Consider the following 19,651-nt stretch of genomic DNA (forward strand, 5'->3'; position numbering starts at 1 on the left):
TTCAAAGTAGTTTTAATAATGTCAAAGTATTAAGTATGTATGTATGAGACTGTATAAATTCAGTCTTTTCTCAGCTTTTAAAAAGTAATTGTGAGCAGATTATTGTAATCATGAAATATTTTGACTATCTCACGGTATTAATGATAAAAGCAGGAATCAAAGAAGAATTAAAGCTACAACAGGTCTTTTATTAACTCCCATATAAGAAAGAGGATTCTCCAACTATGTGCTTTTTCAAACACACCTTGAATGAATGAAGTTTTCTCTGCATCAATATTTAAAAATTAAGTACTGCTTCAGGCAGCAGAACTGTCTCTTAAAAAAAAACACACTATAACTAAACATTTTTGTTGATTACAATAACTACATAGTCCTCTTTCAGACTGTTTTTATCATATCTTTTAAGTTCTCTGGGTGGTACTTCCCATAAACTGTAGGTACTACTGTACTGTGCTTTTTATCTTGGAGGCAAAAACACCAGGCTCAATGATTGTGCCTGCCAGGATTCTTGCTAAGTCACTTCAGTCATGTCCGACTCTGTGTGACCCCATAGACTGCAGCCCACCAGGCTCCCCTGTCCCTGGGATCCTCCAGGCAAGAACACTGGAGTGGGTTGCCATTGCCAGGATTCTTAGAGGTTCCTAAGATGTATTTTCTAGAGGATAAACTAGAATTTGAAAAGTAATAAAATGAACTCCATAATGTGTCATATTGTGCCTGTACATAGGTATCTTTCCAGTTAAGTTTGTTCTAGATTCACAGCTTAGGGAGTAGAAATAGCTCAAGGAGATGGGAGCAGAGAGAATTGGGGTGCTGGAAAAGTTATCTGGGCTTACATTTGATTTTGAATACATTGTATATATCTTCCTTCATTTCAATATATTTATTTGTTAATGGACATTTGCAAGATACCAATTTATGAAAGCAAATAGGTGGATGTTGGTGTACTCTGACAACAAATCGACATATTTATTGGGCTTCCCCTGTGTCTCAGTTGGTAAAGAATCCTCCTGCAGTGTGGGAGACCTGAGGTTGATCCCTGGGTTGGGAAGATCCCCTGGAGAAGGGAAAGGCTACCCGCTCCAGTATTCTAGCCTGGAGATTCCATGCACTGTATATTCCACAGGATCGCTAAGAGTTGGACATGACTGAGTGACATTCACTTTGATGTATTTATTAATTTTTGGCTTTCACAGAGTTATGAGTCTGTGCCACTCTCAGCAATGTTGGTGACCACTAAGAATTCATCATGGGGAGGTTTCTTTCCTTCTTCTTCTTTCCAGGTAAAGCACATGATGCTGAATGCCTTGCTGTTTATCTTTTAGCTGTTGACTCATCAACTTAACCCAGAGAAAAATCAAAAGCTAGAAAACACAAATTTCATATATAAATTTTTTACCAACTGAACACCTTGATCTAAAATTAGACACCAGTTGGGAGTCTACGTTTTGAATGGAACAAAATAACAGTGTATTGTATTTGCTTAGTGCTTTATGCCACATATCCACATACATGAGATCTCATTTGCTCCTTAGATAACCTGGTCATTGAGAACACTGAGCTTGTCTTCACTTGTTGAGAAAGGCTCAGATGATAAAAATTTTAAATTTAAAGACTGGCTTAGTGTAGCAAATGCAGGTGACAGCATGGAACTCTTACAGGAGGGGTCAGCAGATATGGGTTCTGATTCTGGCTTCACTCTAAACTCTGTTGCTTCAGACTAGTGGAGTAACTTCCATGAGCTATGCTTACTCTTTGAAATTATGGCCCCAAACCAGCACTGTGCTGGAAAATTCTATGATCCTCTAACTTGCAAGACTGTTTGCCAAGAGTTCTATACAAGTGAAAAATATAAACCAGGCAAAATACATAATAAAAGTTTAAAAATAAAACTTAGACCATGATTTCTCATATTAGGGTTTGGTTCTGTGAGCAAATATGTATTGACTCTGGATTAAGCTACATTTTTTTTTTTTGTGAAGATAAAGAACTTCAGCCTTTTTATCTAAGTAGACATCATTTCCTGAACCATCTTATCCTCCTTTCCCAGTCTCAAATTTCCTTCTCTTCTTCCCATCCAGACTGTAGATTTCCAGAGCCACATTTTTGTTTTGGATCTCTATGTTTCATTTCATTTCAGTTTAGTAGCTCAGTCGTGTCTGACTCTTTGCGACCCCATGAATTGCAGCATGCCAGGCCTCCCTGTCCATCACCAACTCCCGGAGTTCACTCAGACTCACGTCCATTGAGTCCGTGATGCCATCCAGCCATCTCATCCTCAGTCGTCCCCTCCTCCTCCTGCCCCCAATCCCTCCCAGCATCAGAGTCTTTTCCAATGAGTCAGCTCTTCACATGAGGTGGCCAAAGTACCGGAGTTTCAGCTTCAGCATCATTCCCTCCAAAGAAATCCCAGGGCTGATCTCCTTCAGAACGGACTGGTTGGATCTCCCTGCAGTCCAAGGGACTCTCAAGAGTCTTCTCCAACACCACAGTTCAAAAGCATCAATTCTTCAGCGCTCAGCTTTCTTCACAGTCCAACTCTCATATCCATACATGACTGCTGGAAAAACTGTAGCCTCGACTAGACGGACCTTTGTTGGCAAAGTAATGTCTCTGCTTTTGAATATGCTATCTAGGCTGGTCATAACTTTTCTTCCAAGGAGTAAGTGTCTTTTAATATCATGGCTGCAGTCACCATCTGCAGTGATTTTGGAGCTCAGAAAAATAAAGTCTGACACCGTTTCCACTGTTTCCCCATCTATTTGCCATGAAGTGATGGGACCAGATGCCATGATCTTCGTTTTCTGAATGTTGAGCTTTAAGCCAACTTTTTTACTCTCTTCTTTCACTTTCATCAAGAGGCTTTTCAGTTGCTCTTCACTTTCTGCCATAAGGGTAGTGTCATCTGCATATCTGAGGTTATTGATATTTCTCCCGGCAATCTTGATTCCAGCTTGTGTTTCTTCCAGTCCAGTGTTTCTCATGATGTACTCTGCATATAAGTTAAATAAGCAGGATGGCAATATACAGCCTTGACCTACTCCTTTTCCAATTTGGAACCAGTCTGTTGTTCCATGTTTAAATTGCATTTAAAAGCAGAAATAGAGACACAGATGTAAAGAAGAAACATACAATACCAATGGGGAAAGGGAGGGTGGGATTAATTGAGAGGATGGGATTGACATACGTATACTATTGACATTATGTATAAAATAGATATACTATGTATAAACTGATGCTGAAACTGAAGTTCCAATATTTTGGTCACCTGATGGGAAGAGCCCACTCACTGGAAAAGACCCTGATGTTGGGAAAGATTGAAGACAAGAGGAGAATGTGTCAGCAGAAGAGGAGATGGTTAGATAGAACCACTGACTCAGTGGACATGAATTTGAACAAATTCTGGGAGATAGTAGAGGACAGAGGATCCTGGTGTAGTGCAGTCTGGGGAGTTGCAAAGAGTGAGACATGACTTAGCCACTAAACAACAGCAAATAAAATATATAACTTTTGAGAACCTACTGTGTAGCGCAGGGAACTCAATATTCTGTAGTGACCTATATGGGAAGGAAATCCAAACAAGAGGGGCCATATGTATACATACGGTGGATTCGCTTTGCATACAGCAGATACTAACAATATTGTAAAATGACTACTCTCCAATAAGGAAATAAATAAAAAGCCTTAAAAAAAAAAAAAGAAATCACATTTAAATCAGAAGTTGAAACCTGATATCTTAAATCTGGTCTTTGGATATATTGTGTTTCATTTTCATAATGTTTTAAAAGTCAAACATGATGCCAGTATTTATGAATCAGCAGATTTTTGCATAAAAATTCATATTTTAGCATCCCTTGGACAATAGACCACGTGATGATGGAGTGTCCGCTTTCCCACACAGCCTCACAAGGGTGAATGGTTGCAGCCCCCTTTGGCTGGGGTGTGTATACACTTGTTCTCCAGAGCCCTCACTCATTTCTGTCACTTGCCTGTCCCAGGTGGATACTTGGGTTCCTGACTTAACAGAAGTTTGGATCATGGAAGAAGAGAAATATAATTGGTAGATCAGAGCATGACTGAGATACGTTTGTGTTCTTTGTAGTTCATTGTATTTAAAAATATGCTCAGAGGACTTATTATCAAACTCTACAGAGCAGGGAACAGAGATGGACCTCTGTTTCTTTCATCATAATATTATGTAACTTAATTCCAAAGTATAATATTTGATGGTGTGGTATTTCTCATTGGTCAGGGACAGTCTCATGTACCTGTTCATTCAGTTCAGGTCACAGACTATGTGTGTAATGCCAATCATATACAAGTCATTGAGCTGGGCATTGGGATAATTTGTCATTATGACTTTGCCAGTTATGACACTGTGATTCGAGTGGTTGTCAGTCATTGCTTTTCAAAAAAAAAATACTGGAAAAGGTTTCTTTGATGTCAACACAAAATTCTCCATTTTGTAAATATGCAGAAAATAGAATTGTGCATGAATTAAAAATTCCAGTAATCACATATGTTAATAGTTTAATTATTGCACTCATCTTTATTCCCAGGTGAATGTTTTTACACCTCATTTGTATCTTTCCCCTCCAGTCATAACCTTGCCCTGTTGTACATCTGCTATAATATTGAGAATATTGATAATCTTAAATTAATATCACAAGTAAAAGAAGGATTTGATCCATTATGCTGTTTTTACTCCAGGGTAGTCGTTGATTCATCCATCTCCCTTCTAGGAGTCTGTTTTGTGAATATTGAAATCCTTTATTAGAAAGAGATTGGACCATTTCTACCCTTTCCTTGCTTCAGTGCTTCCCTTTCAACTTGGTGCCACATCTGGGGAATTCTGTGATTCTTAATATTTAGAATAGTGGATTGAAATCATAGCTGTATAAGAAATCATCTGGGAAGGCTTGTTTAAAATGTGAATTTCTTGTCTTAAATTCCTGGAAATTCCAGGAAATTCTTGTCCTGTTGGGAGCCCCAAATCTACATTCTAACACTCTGGAGATTTAGAAAATAATTTTATTGGAGTATAGTTGTTTTACAATGTTGTGTTAGCTTCTACTGTATATAGCGGAGTGAATCTGCTTTATGTGTACGTATGTCTCCTCTTTTTTTGGATTTTCCCTCCTGTCACCACAGAGCACTGAGTAGAGTTCCCTGTGCTATGTAATCAGTTCTCATTAGTTACCTACTTTATACATAGTATCAGTAGCGTGCATATGTCAGTCCCAATCTCCCTTCACACCCCCTCTGTCCCCTCCACCGTGTCCATAGGTTTGTTCTCTATGTCTGTGTCTCTATTTCTGCTTTGAAAACAGAAGATTTTAATATATTTGTTTAAAAGGCATATTGGTATTAAAACATGATTGCTGTAAACCTGGAGTGAGGGAGGGACTCTTGAATAGAGGTTTGGGATCTGAGGGATTTCTGAGATTTCCAATCCCTAAGTAATGATGATTTGAACATTTTTCTTTCTCCTTCCAACCAAGATGAGTGTCTTTACCATTAGACAGCTCACAGTTACTCTGAGTCCACAACATACGCTGTGGGAGTTTGCTGGGTTTGTGTTCATGTGCCGAGGACACAGGATATTAAAAGATTAAATGAGCTTGCATCAGTGAAATATCAGCCTACAATTAACTCTAAGGATAATCACTATGGCTTCTATGTTATTAGCCAGATATAGAATTTTTTTCCTAGATGTGTTATAGTTTCATCTGGAGAGTGACCCATAATGGGAACAGAAGAATTACACAGATACTGAACACTTAGCAAGCAATTTAATTTAATTTTATTTATTTGCTCAGAGGCTGCATAGAGGGACTACCACAGCCACTGTGCACACATCATTAATATTCAGTGACAACATAAAGTAATGACTTCCATTTCTTGCTCAGGTCCTTTGACAATTCCATTAAGCCAACGCTGGGTATTTTATGTATCTTAGTGAACATCTTTTTATTTTTCTTTTTTAAATAATGAAAGTATGATAACACATTTATGGGAGACTTGGAAAATACAGAACAAGTTTATTTCCACTATATTCCAATATATTTCCACTACAAATTACAATTATTTTTAAAAGTAGATAAATGAAGATTTTTAAATTGGAGTTTCAATATCAAACTCTCAAAAATTAATAGAATGAACATGCAGAGAAGTAGAAAGATATAGTAGACCCTTAAAGCACTGTGAACCAATTCAACATAATTAAGATTTATACAATTTTCACACGACAGGAGGAAACTACTTCTATTCAAGTTTCCATAGGCTGTAAACTAGGAGACCCTGGAACAGATCCACAGACATAAAACAAGGTGCAAAAACTTCACAGCCCAAAGCTATTGAAACCATACCGAGTCTGTTCCCTTATCACTGTGGAGTTATATTAGAAATCAATATCAAAAGATATCTGACAATAACCCACATATTTTCAAGTGCAGTGCAACATTTACTAAGAGAGATCTTGGACTCAGCTATTGAAAGCCCTTAGTGAGTATCTTCTCAGAGCTTTTTGCGGGGGGAGGGGACACTGACCCAACCACGTCTCAGTGTTCTCACATCTGTGTCTTAAATTTCACCACCTTGAGTATCCTATTCTATAATAGTACTTAGCTGGTTTGGTGAGTATTTCAAAGAACTTGAATCTTTGGAGTATGAAGACATGTTCATGGGTAACAGGAAACCAACTGTCTTTATCTTGTCCCTAAAGAAAGCAGAATAAAGGAGAGATGAATAAAAATTTAGTGAGGCTTTACACAAAGCGTTTACTATTTCTACAAAACATGTACTATTTTTCCAAGTACCAAATAATGCCTAAAGAGTTAAATGTTCAACTTACATACACCATACTATTTTTTTTGTTTAGTTGTTCAAGAAAACAATTTGGAATGCAAGAAAATGTATTGTAATTGGCCTTTTGATTAAACCAGTGGATGGTGCTGATAACTAAAACTTAAAACTTTTGAGGAAAGGACTGTACGTCTGCGGATTCTTAGCTTGATGTTTAAAGTTAAAGATTAATATGTTCTCTCAACCAAGGGTCCTGCATGTCAAAGCTCTTCAGTTGAAATGAAGCAGAAATTTGGGACAATTATTTTCTAAATCCAGATCAATGCACCATTTTGAATTGTGATGAATATCCATCACAGTTGAACAATAAAGGAGAGAGAGCAGTGCCAGCAATGACCTAGTGTTATCTGAGGGATTAAATCTTTTCATTTTGCCCACTGCTCCTTTCTCCTTGAACAGTGTTATGTACGATTTTGACATAAACCAGGATAAAGTGCTCCCAGGAACAAGTCTAAAGAATAGTGTTCAGAATGATTGTCTTTTCTCTAGTTTTGATCTCTCTCTGTTTAATTAGATAAGGCCATAATTTCAGAGAATGGCGTTTAGTGGCTGTATTGTGGGGAACACACATCTGCTCCCTCCCTTGGGAGGAAGGCCAGTTGTTCCATATGTTGGGATCAATAAAATAATAACAACTATGCCACTTAGCAAGCATTCACTAGACTCTCCCATTTATTCTTCACAAAAACTATGAGGTCACTGCTATTATGATTCTCTTTTTACAAAAAAATAAACTATGGCACAGGACAGACTAATAACTTTTCCAAGAGCATGCTCTTTGCAAATGATGGAGTTGGAATTTTAGTCATCTGATTCCAGAGGCTGTCTTCTTAATGACTTTGCTTAGAAAAAGAAGACAATATATTTATTTTAATTTCTGTTTTGTCCTAGTAGTAAAATAGCCTTTCTAAGTTCTATATGGACCCTTTCTAAGGTCTATATGGACTCTTTCCCCTAATCTTTCCAACAGCCTAAGGTTATTATTTTTTTTCTTGAATGCAGGAGGGAAAAATTGGGTTTTTATGTCAAAATGAGGGAAAAAATTAAAATCCAATCTCTAGTTTCTGGAGAGCATGGGTTCTTAGAAATATTGACACTGGCTTTCTTCTGTAAAATACTTTCTTGGTATAACAGTTGAAAAGTTCACGAGCAAATTAGATACGATATCTCATTGATTTGAAAGCTAGTTCAAACATATTGGTTAGTTCTTGATAAGAATCTTTGTAAGATTCTTTGAACGCTATTAGAAAGGAAATGAATTTACTCCCCAAATTAGAGGAATAATGTAATGAGTTGTTACTTTACTAGTTAATCCCTGAGAAAGTAAAAGACAAAAAAAAAAAAAAAAACAAAAAAAAAACAACTACGAAAGAAAGTGCTTAATTCCTGTGAAACCATTCTCTGTATCTACTGGGTTTTATGCCAGCCCAGCTGTTGATTTTCAGCCGTTACTGACTTTCTTGCTTTAGCACAATTCTACAATTGGCTCAATCTTTCAAATTAAAGTAGATTCCAAATTAGAAATGGATTGTGTTCTAATAGTTTATTCATTGGCAGTTTGGAAGTTGGAAAACATTTTGCTTCAGAAAAGTAATGCATTATAAACATTGGCTAGGTTCCCAAACTATCATAGAAAATAATATAAACTTACATGGAAAAATTAATATTACTATATTTCTCAGAGTAGTATTGTAGGTCTGTGGACCTGCAGTGATTTAAGTGCAAAAACTATGCCATTATAATACAGACACTGTACAGTTACAAACTATATAGATAACAGCATGGAGAGATAGCCATTAAAATCTCAATGATGGGGACTTCCCTGGTGGTCCAATGGCTAAGACTCTGAGCTCCCAGTGCAGGGGTTTGATTCCTGGTCAGGGAGCTAGATCCAGCAGGCTGCAACTAAGACCTGGTACAGCCAAATAAATAAATAAAATACATAAAAAAAATCTCAATGGTGGTTTTTCAGGTAGTGGGATTATGGAAGATATTCCTTTTTATATTTTTTACTTTGTATATTGTATTTATATTTTTAAATTTGCAATTTTGAAGACAAGGAACATTTAGTGCTTTCATATAACTGTCTATTACATACACATAATTTTACTCAGACAAAGGGTACGTCTCTGCCTTTCTTCTCTCCTCCCTCTTTGAAAACACATGGCCATTGGAACACAATGGTTGGGTGTACACTTATTGTTTCCATATCCTACATCTGCTCTGTTAACAAATCTCGTTGGCTCCATCTTCAAAACAAGATTAGAAATCACATTCAGTTATTGCTGTTGGCCAGTGAATAATCATTTCTTGCCTAAATTACTTTTTTAGCTTTAAACTGGTCCTCTTGTTTTCTGTATTATTTTCCTATAGTCTTTTCAAAACAGAGTTCCATACATATATTATCTATTAATACATATACTAACAAAAAGAGTATGTTATACATCCCAGTTCACTTGCAACAGATCCAGAACATTGAAAAGAGTGGATGGCCATCCTTAGCTCTCTTTTTCATTGCTCTCTGTCTTGCTTGCTCCCTCCACTGCACTCAAAGCCAGCCTCCTTGCCCTTCCTTAAACACCAGTCGTTTTTGAGCCCACCCAGTCCTCTGGCGTTTGCTGCTCTCAATGTCTGGCAAGTCCCCTCATCCATCCACTCCAAACCCCTGCTCATATTCCCAAAACTCTCTCTCCCTTCTGTATTCAAATACTGTCATATTTTCTGGCTACAACAATTCATTTCAATTAACATTTCAACAATGCTTACTTCTCAAGCCTTCATTTTTCCTTTGATTGGCTTACTTGTTTCACCATCTAACTCTACGCTGCATGTGTTTTCATGTTGATTGATCATCATGTTACAGAGCAAAAACTCCACATTGGCAGAGATTTCTGACAATTTTGTTTCCTGTTGTATCCTCGGTGCCTAGAATCCTGCCCAGCACATAGTACACATTTAAGATGTATTTGTCGGATGAATGAATATGTGTAATGAAAGCATAAAAAATAGACCTAAAGTATAGAAACAAAATTCCTGGTAATGCTTGCCCCTTAGGAACACAGGGGAAGAGATGTCCCTTTTCTTTCTTAGTAACACTTTTTGTCTTATATATAAAAATATCTGATAAACTATGGCAAAACTCTTGCAGATGAATACATTGGTATTTGTAATATTAGTTTCTGAGTATTTGTGTATTTTGAAAATTTTCATGAATACATTTTTTATCAGCTTTCCATTAATTACTGGATAAAGCACATATTCCCAGCATTCCATGGGATGCCTTCTGTGATGGATACTGCCAACCTCTCCATCCGCACTGACTTCCCTGCTTCTAGCTTTCTCCATAGTCATGATTTCTTCTGTCTCTTTCTCTTTTTTGGTCTAGTGGGGTATGCTGTACATTTGTCTTTGTCTGTCCTTCATGACCAGGTTCCTCTCTCCTCCTGTAATAGAACTTTCTACAAGTGAAACATGGTGTTCATCCTGCTTCGTAAAATTCAAATAAAACTGGCTCAACCTTTGTATCCTACATCCTGTGGAAGACCAGTGCTCTTTTCCATATTTATGAGAATTCCTGATGGCCTATTAATTATGACTACCACTTTGATTTGATTTCCTGCTGCTGCTGAATTAGATGACTCACTGATTCCTTAAACAACCATATTTGTTCAATTTTTTCTTCCTCATGATAAGTTAATCATGAAACCAGGTCCCCTTTTCTTTATTTTTCTCCTCCTCAAAAGAGGCAAATGTGTATAGACTCTTTGTTTTTTAAATAATCGTATCTTTTTTTTTCTTTTTCAGAGTCTATTCCCATCTAGGTTATTATAGGATACTGAGTAGAGTTCCCTCTGCTAAACAGTAGGTCTTTGTTGATTATCTATAGTGTGTATAGACTCCTGATAGAGTCAGAGCCTAACTGGGAATTGGGAGGTAGAAGTGCAGAGGGTGGAGGAGGGGAGGTGATACTCTGACACACTAGCGCTTGACGGTGACAGTCTTGTTCCAAAAGAGCTCTTAGCTTTACCCACACCAGGGGCCACTGGCCAACTCTCCTCTAAAAGATTCCCACCCTACTTATCAAATGTTTTTTCACTCCCTTCCATTCGTAGGCTGCTTCTAATTCCTTAAATACCAATTCATGTATTTTGCAGAACAGGCCAGTTTTGTCTTTGTCTCTTAGCCTGTTTGGCTTATGCCTAAAAGGTGCTTTCTTGTACCCACAAGAGCCCGTGAAGGCGCCTTCCTCTACAAGTACAGTTCTCCTTTAGGGAGGAATTCTGTGTTTGGCTCCCAATGTAAATGTGTCTTCCTCCTGGGACATACTTTATTGTAGTGGTCAGTTTGCTTGTGTGTTTTTGTCACTAAAGGAAAGTTTTGAATTTTAAAATAATGCTTTGTTTTTGCTGAATCTTGGATTCCCAGCACCCAGCCTAGAGTACCATCATTCATGCTTGATGAGTAAGTGAAGACTGATCACTTTCCTGTTCTTACAGACATCTATTAGAGAGTACCATTTGATCTTAGATAAGTTTGTTTCTTTTGGTTCTCAAAACACATAAATGTGATGGAAATAGCCTCCTTGTTTTTAGTTCCTCCACTGTATAAGACCTTGCTTATCCAGGGGAATGTCTCAGTAGCCATCACACTATGCAACTATAATCTGTCTTGAGGCAAGATTGTACATTGTGCTGTGCTGTGCTTAGTCACTCAGAAGTGTCCTCCTCTTTGCGACCCCATGAACTGGAGCCCTCCAGGCTCCTCTGTCCATGGGGATTCCCTAGGCAAGAATGCTGGAGTGGGTTACCATGCCTTCTCCCAGAGGGATGATGGTACATTACCTGTAACCAAAATCATGCTCAGGAAAGACTCCTTTGCTGCAACCATTGGTAGTGAAAGAATCCGAGGTAAACATCTTTTCTTCATTGTCTTGTTTCTTAACTGAAGAAGCCAGTGATTTGACCATCCCTTGAACTTCTAGAATTCCACAGTTTGGATGTCTTCTCCTAGTCTTCCAAGGGTCACTTGTAGTTGATGAATGAATCGGTGAGGAAATGGAATAACGTCTAACAATCATGACATTGCCTGTAAAGGAGACACAAAATTCAAGTTTAAAAATTCCATTTTTAATGACATCCACAAATGGAAGACTGTATTACTAGTTCTTTATTGAAACTAACTAAACAAAACTGCTGTTTTTAGATGAATTTTTTGCATAAAAGATATTCATTCATTGACTTATTTTGGAAATAATTGAGTTCCAACCCTGAGCCAGGCACTTCTTTAAGAGATGGATGTGTGCAAGTGAAAACACAAAGTTCTTGCTTGCATTGAGCTTACCTTCTTGTGTGGCTGACAGATGACAGACAGATATATGATAAAATCCAGCTAGCAATAGATTCTAGGAGGGTGAATAAGACTGCTGAGAGCAAGGTGCTAGAGTTAGATGAGGGCAAGGTCTGGTGAGGTGAGTCTCTCAGTTGTGTCCGACTCTTTGTGACCCTGTGGACTGTAGCCCACCAGGCTCCTCCATCCATGGGATTCTCTAGGCAAGAGTACTGGAGTGGGTTGCCATTTCCAAGGTCTGGAGGCTACTTAAATAGTGTAGTCAGGGAACACCTTCCTGAGAACACAGAATATGAACAAAAAGTTGCACATGACAAAACAGTAAAATATGATTTTAGGATGGGAAGAACATGAACTTGCAGAGATGCAGTTGTGGATGGCTTCTCGATCTTCATTCTAAAAGAATGTGTTCATCCACAGTGTCTCATCACTTGAATGACCACAAATAATTAAACTGGTTGCTGCCAACTGGCCTGAAATGTGTGTGTTTGCTTTAGTTGAGCAGTCATCTCTCTCTGTCGAATGAGAGATGAGAGCAAGGCAAACAAGTAGAAAGAAGTAAAAACATCTAGGGACTTCCCAGGTGACTCAGTGGCTAAGATGCCACACTTTCACTGCAGCAAGTGCGAGTTTGATCCCTGGTCAGGGAACTAAGATCCCACATGCCTTGAGTTGCAGCCAAAAAAACAAAAAAGGAGTAAAGATGCCTGTGTGGGAAACAGGAGTTTTCTCTTAAGAGCTTTATGTCTCTAGTTTCTGAGGGTTTCCAACTCAATTTCTATCCATAAGGGTCTCCTAATAAACTCTTTCTTTGAGGTAAATTGTACCTCCAGTCCTTAGAATGAAAGCCTCTTGATTAAAAGACCTTTATTTTAGGGCATCTTGGTTTGTCTGCATCTCACATCTAACACTCTGCTAACTGACCTGGGGCCTGTCATTCAGCCTCTACTTAGACATCTAGTTATTACCACTGGGGCTAATGACACTGACTTCATAGACTGGACCATTTTCTGGAGCACTTAATGAATGTTTGTTGACTCTATTCTTTCTCATTACAGCTTTGCCATTAACTAGCAAGAAAGTAAAAGAAAGTCCAGCATCGTGTTTAGGTTTTCAGAGTGTTAGAAGCACAATTTTCTCCTTTTAAAATTTTGTGACCCATGTTTGTAGAACACAGACAGCAAATTATATAGCCATTGCAGAAAGTGGAGGCTGCCTTTGCTTTTTATAATAGGGAAGAGCAGAAGAGCAGATTTTAGGCAAGAGTCTGTGGGTGAGTTTAAGTTCAAATCCAACTGAAGTAATTAACTGCAAATACTATTCATAAACTATCTTTGAACACTTCCTTTGGCCATGATATATAACTTTTATAATGATCTAAAGACAGGTTTTTATATGCAGAGTACATCATGAGAAATGCTGGGCTGGAAGAAGCACAAGCTGGAATCAAGATTGCTGGGAGAAATATCAATAACCTCAGAGATGCAGATGACACCACCCTTATGGCAGAAAGTGAAGAGGAGCTAAAAAGCCTCTTGATGAAAGTGAAAGAAGAGAGTGAAAAAGTTGGCTTAAAGCTCAACATTCAGAAAACGAAGATCATGGCATCTGGTCCCATCATTTCATGGCAAATAGATGGGCAAACAGTGAAAACAGTGTCAGACTTTATTTTTCTGGGCTCCAAAATCACTGCAAATGGTGATTGCAGCCATGAAATTAAAAGACACTTACTCCTTGGAAGGAAAGTTATGACCAACCTAGATAGCATATTGAGATGCAGAGACATTACTTTGCCAACAAAGGTCCGTCTAGTCAAGGCTATGGTTTTTCCTGTGGTCATGTATAGATGTGAGAGTTGGACTGTGAAGAAAGCTGAATGCCAAAGAATTGATGCTTTTGAACTGTGGTGTGGGAGAAGACTCTTGCGAGTCTCTTGGACTGCAAGGAGATCCAACCAGTCCATTCTGAAGGAGATCAGCCCTGGGATTTCTTTGGAAGGACTGATACTAAAGCTGAAACTCCAGTACTTTGGCCACCTCATGTGAAGAGTTGACTCATTGGAAAAGACTCTGATGCTGGGAGGGATTGGGGGCAGGAGGAGAAGGGGATTACAGAGGATGAGATGGCGGGATGGCATCACCGACTCAATGGACGTGAATCTGAGTGAACTCTGGGAGTTGGTGATGGACAGGGAGGCCTGGCGTGCTGCGATTCATGGGGTCACAAAGAGTCGGACACGACTGAGTGACTGAACTGAACTGAAAGACAGGTTTATGACTATTGACAAACATAAAAGTTTCTATTTAAGAGGATTATAAAACAATCTCTTTATACCAAATGATAAGAAAATACAACAGAGGAAATTATACCAACAATTACAAAGTTAAGTTTGTTCTTATATGAGACCTATACTCCAACATGACTGATCAGAAAATAAGTTCTTTGTTTATGTCCCTGGGTCCCAAATAATCTATATTCTTTAGTTTCTTATAAATAGAAGGGAAAGAATATTCCATATGACATCAAGGGATCATCAGCACCATTTCAAAGATTCCTATCAAATACAGTTTGTCAGATAAGGGTAGGAGCAGAGTGAAGAGAATCAGAGGTCTAGGAATGCTGAAGTTTCTTGGTAAAAAGTTGTTTCTTGCATCTTCTTTGTAGCAAATTATCTCTTCCCTTCAAACTATGAGGCTGGAGAAGACTCTTGAGAGTCCCTTGGACAGCAGATCAAACTAATCAATCCTAAATAAAATCAACTCTGAATATTCATTGGAAGGGCTGATTTTGAAGCTGAAACTCCTATACTTAATGCCAGCTGATGTGAACAGCTGACCTACTGAAAAAGACCCTGATGCTGGGAAAGATTCAGGGCTAGAGGAGAAGGGGCAACAGAGGATGAGATGGTTGGATGGCATCATTGACTCAATGGAGATGAGTTTGAACAAACTCTGGGAGACAGTGAAGGACAGGGAAGCCTGGTGTGCTGCAGTCCATGGGGTTGCTTAGAGTCAGACATGGCTGAGTGACTGAGCAACAATCTCTTCCCTAATAGACCCAAGGTGAGAATTCCAAAGGCAGGAGGGATGAGGACAACATCTCCATGAGATGGATTGGATTTCATACTTACTTGCACACTATCATCGATGTGTCCAGGAGGATTTAGTCCCAAGGGATTTACTTCCAGCCCCAGCTTATTGGTTCCCTTTCTTAAAGTGAGACACACTTCTGAAATCACATCGTCCCTTATTGGACTACAGGTTTATACTATTTTGTTTTCAAAAGAAGATAGGACAAGTTGCTGAATCTCTCTGGGTCCTATATCCTCAACAGTAAAATAAGGGGATTATCACTAAAGTTCTTCTCTAGGATCACATTTTTATGAATCAGTTGCAAGTATGAATTTTGACTATTGGCAATATCTTACTAAAACTGCTAATAAAAACTTTGTACTTAAGTCAAATCATATTTTTCTGACCTATTGAATATTATTAAGACTACTGCTGGGAAAGGTTGAAGGCGGGAGGAGAAGGGGACGACAGAGGATGAGATGGTTGAATGGCATTACTGACTCAATGGACATGAGTTTGAGTAAGCTCCGGGAGTTAGTGATGGACAGGGGGGCCTGGCGTGCTGCAGTCCATGGGATCACAGAGAGTTGGACACGACTGAGTGACTGAACTGAACTGAGCTGAACAAAGTAATCATGTTGAGTCCTACTTGTGCTGCCTCATTTAATTGTCTCAGCAGCCTGAGACAGATCCTATTGCTATCTCCATTTCACAGATGAGGAGAGTGATTATAAAAGCATGTCACATTCATAGACTCATAGAATTTGACAGTTGGAATAGGCCTTGGAAGGCATCCAATCCATTCATTTTTACAAAAGAATGATAAGATAAGAAATTTTATGTGATCTACCCAGCATCAACCAACTCTTACAAAACTGGGACCGCAACGCATGTGTTTTCGTGCTCAGGCCAGTGTTCCCACTATTCCTGTCATTTTCTTTCATAGCAGAACACTACATGTAACACACAAAAATATCACTTGAAGTAAGTACACTGGGCTTCTAAACACAAATTTAAATCATAAACTCTTTGTTTTATTGGTGCAGCCTGCAAGAATTCCCCAAATGTCAAGAAATATTTTTCATTAGATTATTTCAAACTTAGTGCTTATATTATTATTGGAGGTCACCATTCAGATGCTGAAGAAGTATGTTATAAATTATGTATTTAGTGCTTAATAGTATTCTAACTTCATTTAAACTTGATGGCATTCAGGCTCTGAAGGTTTAAAGGATAGTTCTCTCTGTTCTTTGAACAGAGTGATACTTGTTTTAGAATGGCACAACATAGAGTAAGACCCAAGTTACTTTTGCATTAGGATAAACATCATGAAATTGATGCTTTTGAACTGTGGTGTTGGAGAAGACTCTTGACTGACTGGTCAAACCAGTCAGTTCTAAAGAAATCAGTCCTGAATTATTCATCTGAAAGACTGAGGCCGAAGCTGAAGCTCCAATACTTTGGCCACCTGATGAAAAGACCCTCATTAGAAAAGACCCTGATGCTAGGAAATGTTGAGGGCAGGAGGAGAAGAGAATGACAGAGGATGAGATGGTTGGATGGCATCACAGACTTAATGGAAATGAGTTTGAGCAAGCTCTGGGAGTTGGCGATGGACAGGGAAGCCTGGCATGCTGCAGTTCATGGGATCGCAAATAGTTGGACATGACTGAGTGACTGAACTGAACTGAACTTAAACATCATGGAAAATAGTTTTGAAGGAGTTTTTTATGTCTGGAGTAAGGCAGTGGTTTTCAACTAGGGGAAATATCCTCCAGGTGATATTTGGAATGTCTGAAGACATTTTTGATGATCATGACAGAAGGGGAAGAAACAGATACTTTACTAAATATCTTACAATGTCCAAGACAGACTCCTATAATACAGAGTTATTCATTCCAAATGTCAGGAATTCAGAGGTGGAGGAAACCTGGAGGAAGGATATATTATACATGTCTGTATCTTTTTTTTCCCCACTAGGAGAAGGTCTAACTTCTTTATAGTTTCCCTTTTCAGTTTTATTAAATAACCAACAGACAGAATAACTCAGATCCGTAGCTGTACTTGACAACAAGGAAAAAGACCCCTATTGGAATCTATTTCCAGCTTTGAAGTATAGGGCCCCACACTAGAGAGAGACCACTTTAACAGAAAAAAAAACAAAAACAGCTGGAGATAAGACATGTCCCATTGCTAAGCTGTTCAGTACCTCTAAATGGCCTTGCCTAAAGCCTTTGACAGAGGATATTAAGCACTTTGAGTATTCAAGTATGTATCAATTTTATTTGAATATGCTATATGTAGGCGAGTTTGACGATTTGAATGTAGAACATATTGAGTTGCCCAAAATCTCATTTGGCTATTTCTCTAATCACGGAAAAATCAAAATGAACTTTTTTGGCCAACTCAATATTTTTCACTCTCCTGATTTCTAATTTCATGTACAGTCTTCACAGTCAAAATTATTTCCCATAAAAGGTGAGAGATTAGATTTTTTTAGGAATGTATCAGACATTGACTTTTAGTCTTGAAGTCTCCAGCCTGCATATAGTAAGTTGAATTATGTGCAACATACATTCATAAAGGACAGTAAAGATCTTCTAAAACATGGATAAGAAACAATATCTGCCTTGGTTGTGTGTTTGTTAGATGCTGTACTAAGCACTTAGTTTATCATTACAACCAGTCATCACCAGCTGAGATAGGTACTATAGCACTTCTGAATGAACAATATGCGAGTTAAAGATTTATTATAACTAGCTCTAAATCAAGTGCTGGTTAATGAGTGTCAAATCATTGGAACTGTATTTGTCTGACTCTGATATCCATATGCTTAACTGTTGTGCACTACTGTTCTGGCTTAATAAATGAGCACTCCATTTGACACATATCCATTTGGTGTTCTATTATGTAGCATTTAATTGCTTGAAGTCAAGAAAGGGAAAAAAGCATTCTTTTTAATATGACTTATTTCCATGAGTCTGTCATCTTGAACTTCTCAGGAATACTTGGAGATAGTTTTACTGTTGTTAAGATATGATAATTGACGATGTTAAAGGAATTTTTGCCTAAGGATTCTAAACTCATCTATCTTGGCCAAAAAGGTCATTTGGATTTTTCCATAGCATCTTTCTGTAATGAGAACCTATTGGCCAACCCAATACCAGGAAAAAAACACACCACTGTTAATACCAAATTATGCACTTACATGAGAGGCACACTAAGCCAACTATTTAACAGATATTTACAAAGGTGGGCACAGCCCCAAAGAACTATGGGCACTCAGTACCTTGGTGTTCTCTCACACCTGGGGCTGAATCAGAGGCAACACCACCATGAAGGGCTGCTGGAGATTGCCCGGGCACTTCTTCAAGGTTACCGAGGTCTGTGACTTCCTTTTCATCTCCTGATTCTCCTCCTGAGCCTGGGGTTCTCTGACTACTCAAAGTCAGCTTCATCCGGAGGGCTTGATTCTCTTTCTCCAGCTTGTGGATCTCTGCCCGCATTTCCTGGATAACTCTCATGAGATGGTCATTCGCGGCCATTGCTTCTTTTCAGGTTGCTCTGGTTGCTCCTTTGGGGAGACAGGCCAACATTTGCTTACAAACCAAACGCACAATCTGCTTAGTGGAACGGGTTGACCCCACCCCTAAAGTTTCCTGAACAATAGATGTCTGTCTTCTCTATGCCATCTTTCAGCACCTGGGGAGTTAGGCTATCAAGGGAGGTAAAGGATCTCCATGACTTATTCATCCTGGGTTTTGTTTTTCAGAACAGAGCTTTTCTTTGTATCCTTCATTTCATATCAATCCGCAGTTCTGGAATAATGCTTTGGGTCTACAGAAGACACTCTGAAAATTTCCAGCAAGGAACAGAATTTCTTGTTTCTGTCATGAACTCACCATCTGAGCAGCCACTCAAGTTTTTTCTCTGTTGCTAGTTCTGGTATCAGATGTTTCATAGATTGCCAACTGTCATGAGCACATCAAAGTGGGCACATAAGAATTATTCCTTGTCTTTTCTGTAGGATATATTATAGTTTTTGTACCTTTGGGGTAAATTATTAATTTTGACACCTGTTGATTAGGTGTCAAAATTCAACTACCATAGGAAATCATGAGATTATTTAAATGAAATGATGATAATTATACCTTAATCCCTTAAGATAATGTCAAAGATGATATAATTACTTCTTGGTAGGTTTTCCTATGATCATTTTTGCTGTTAATTTGGTTTCAGAGTGTTTGCTCGGGCAAATACTGCTGAGGGCTATTTTGGAAATGTAAGAAGATACAGGTCAAATATTAATCTTGAATGAGAAGAACATGCAATAGTTAACAGCTTTCATGACCTATTTCCTGAAGAGGTTT

At 38.4% G+C, this 19,651-nt stretch overlaps 1 protein-coding gene across 1 annotated transcript; it reads right to left on the minus strand.

Moving 5' to 3' along the window:
• Window positions 1–6,552: 6,552 nt before the first annotated feature.
• On the minus strand, window positions 6,553–18,826 carry CCDC195 (coiled-coil domain containing 195). The gene is made up of 3 exons (XM_042242743.2): window positions 18,571–18,826; window positions 11,706–11,949; window positions 6,553–6,718 (listed from the first exon to the last, which is right to left on the minus strand). The coding sequence occupies exons 1-3, from the start codon at window positions 18,824–18,826 to the stop codon at window positions 6,607–6,609; spliced, it is 612 nt and encodes a 203-aa protein (XP_042098677.1). The 3' UTR covers window positions 6,553–6,606.
• Between the last annotated feature and the right edge of the window lie 825 nt (window positions 18,827–19,651).

This window comes from Ovis aries, chromosome 2 (assembly GCF_016772045.2).
Source record: "Ovis aries strain OAR_USU_Benz2616 breed Rambouillet chromosome 2, ARS-UI_Ramb_v3.0, whole genome shotgun sequence".
Lineage (NCBI taxonomy): Eukaryota > Metazoa > Chordata > Mammalia > Artiodactyla > Bovidae > Ovis > Ovis aries.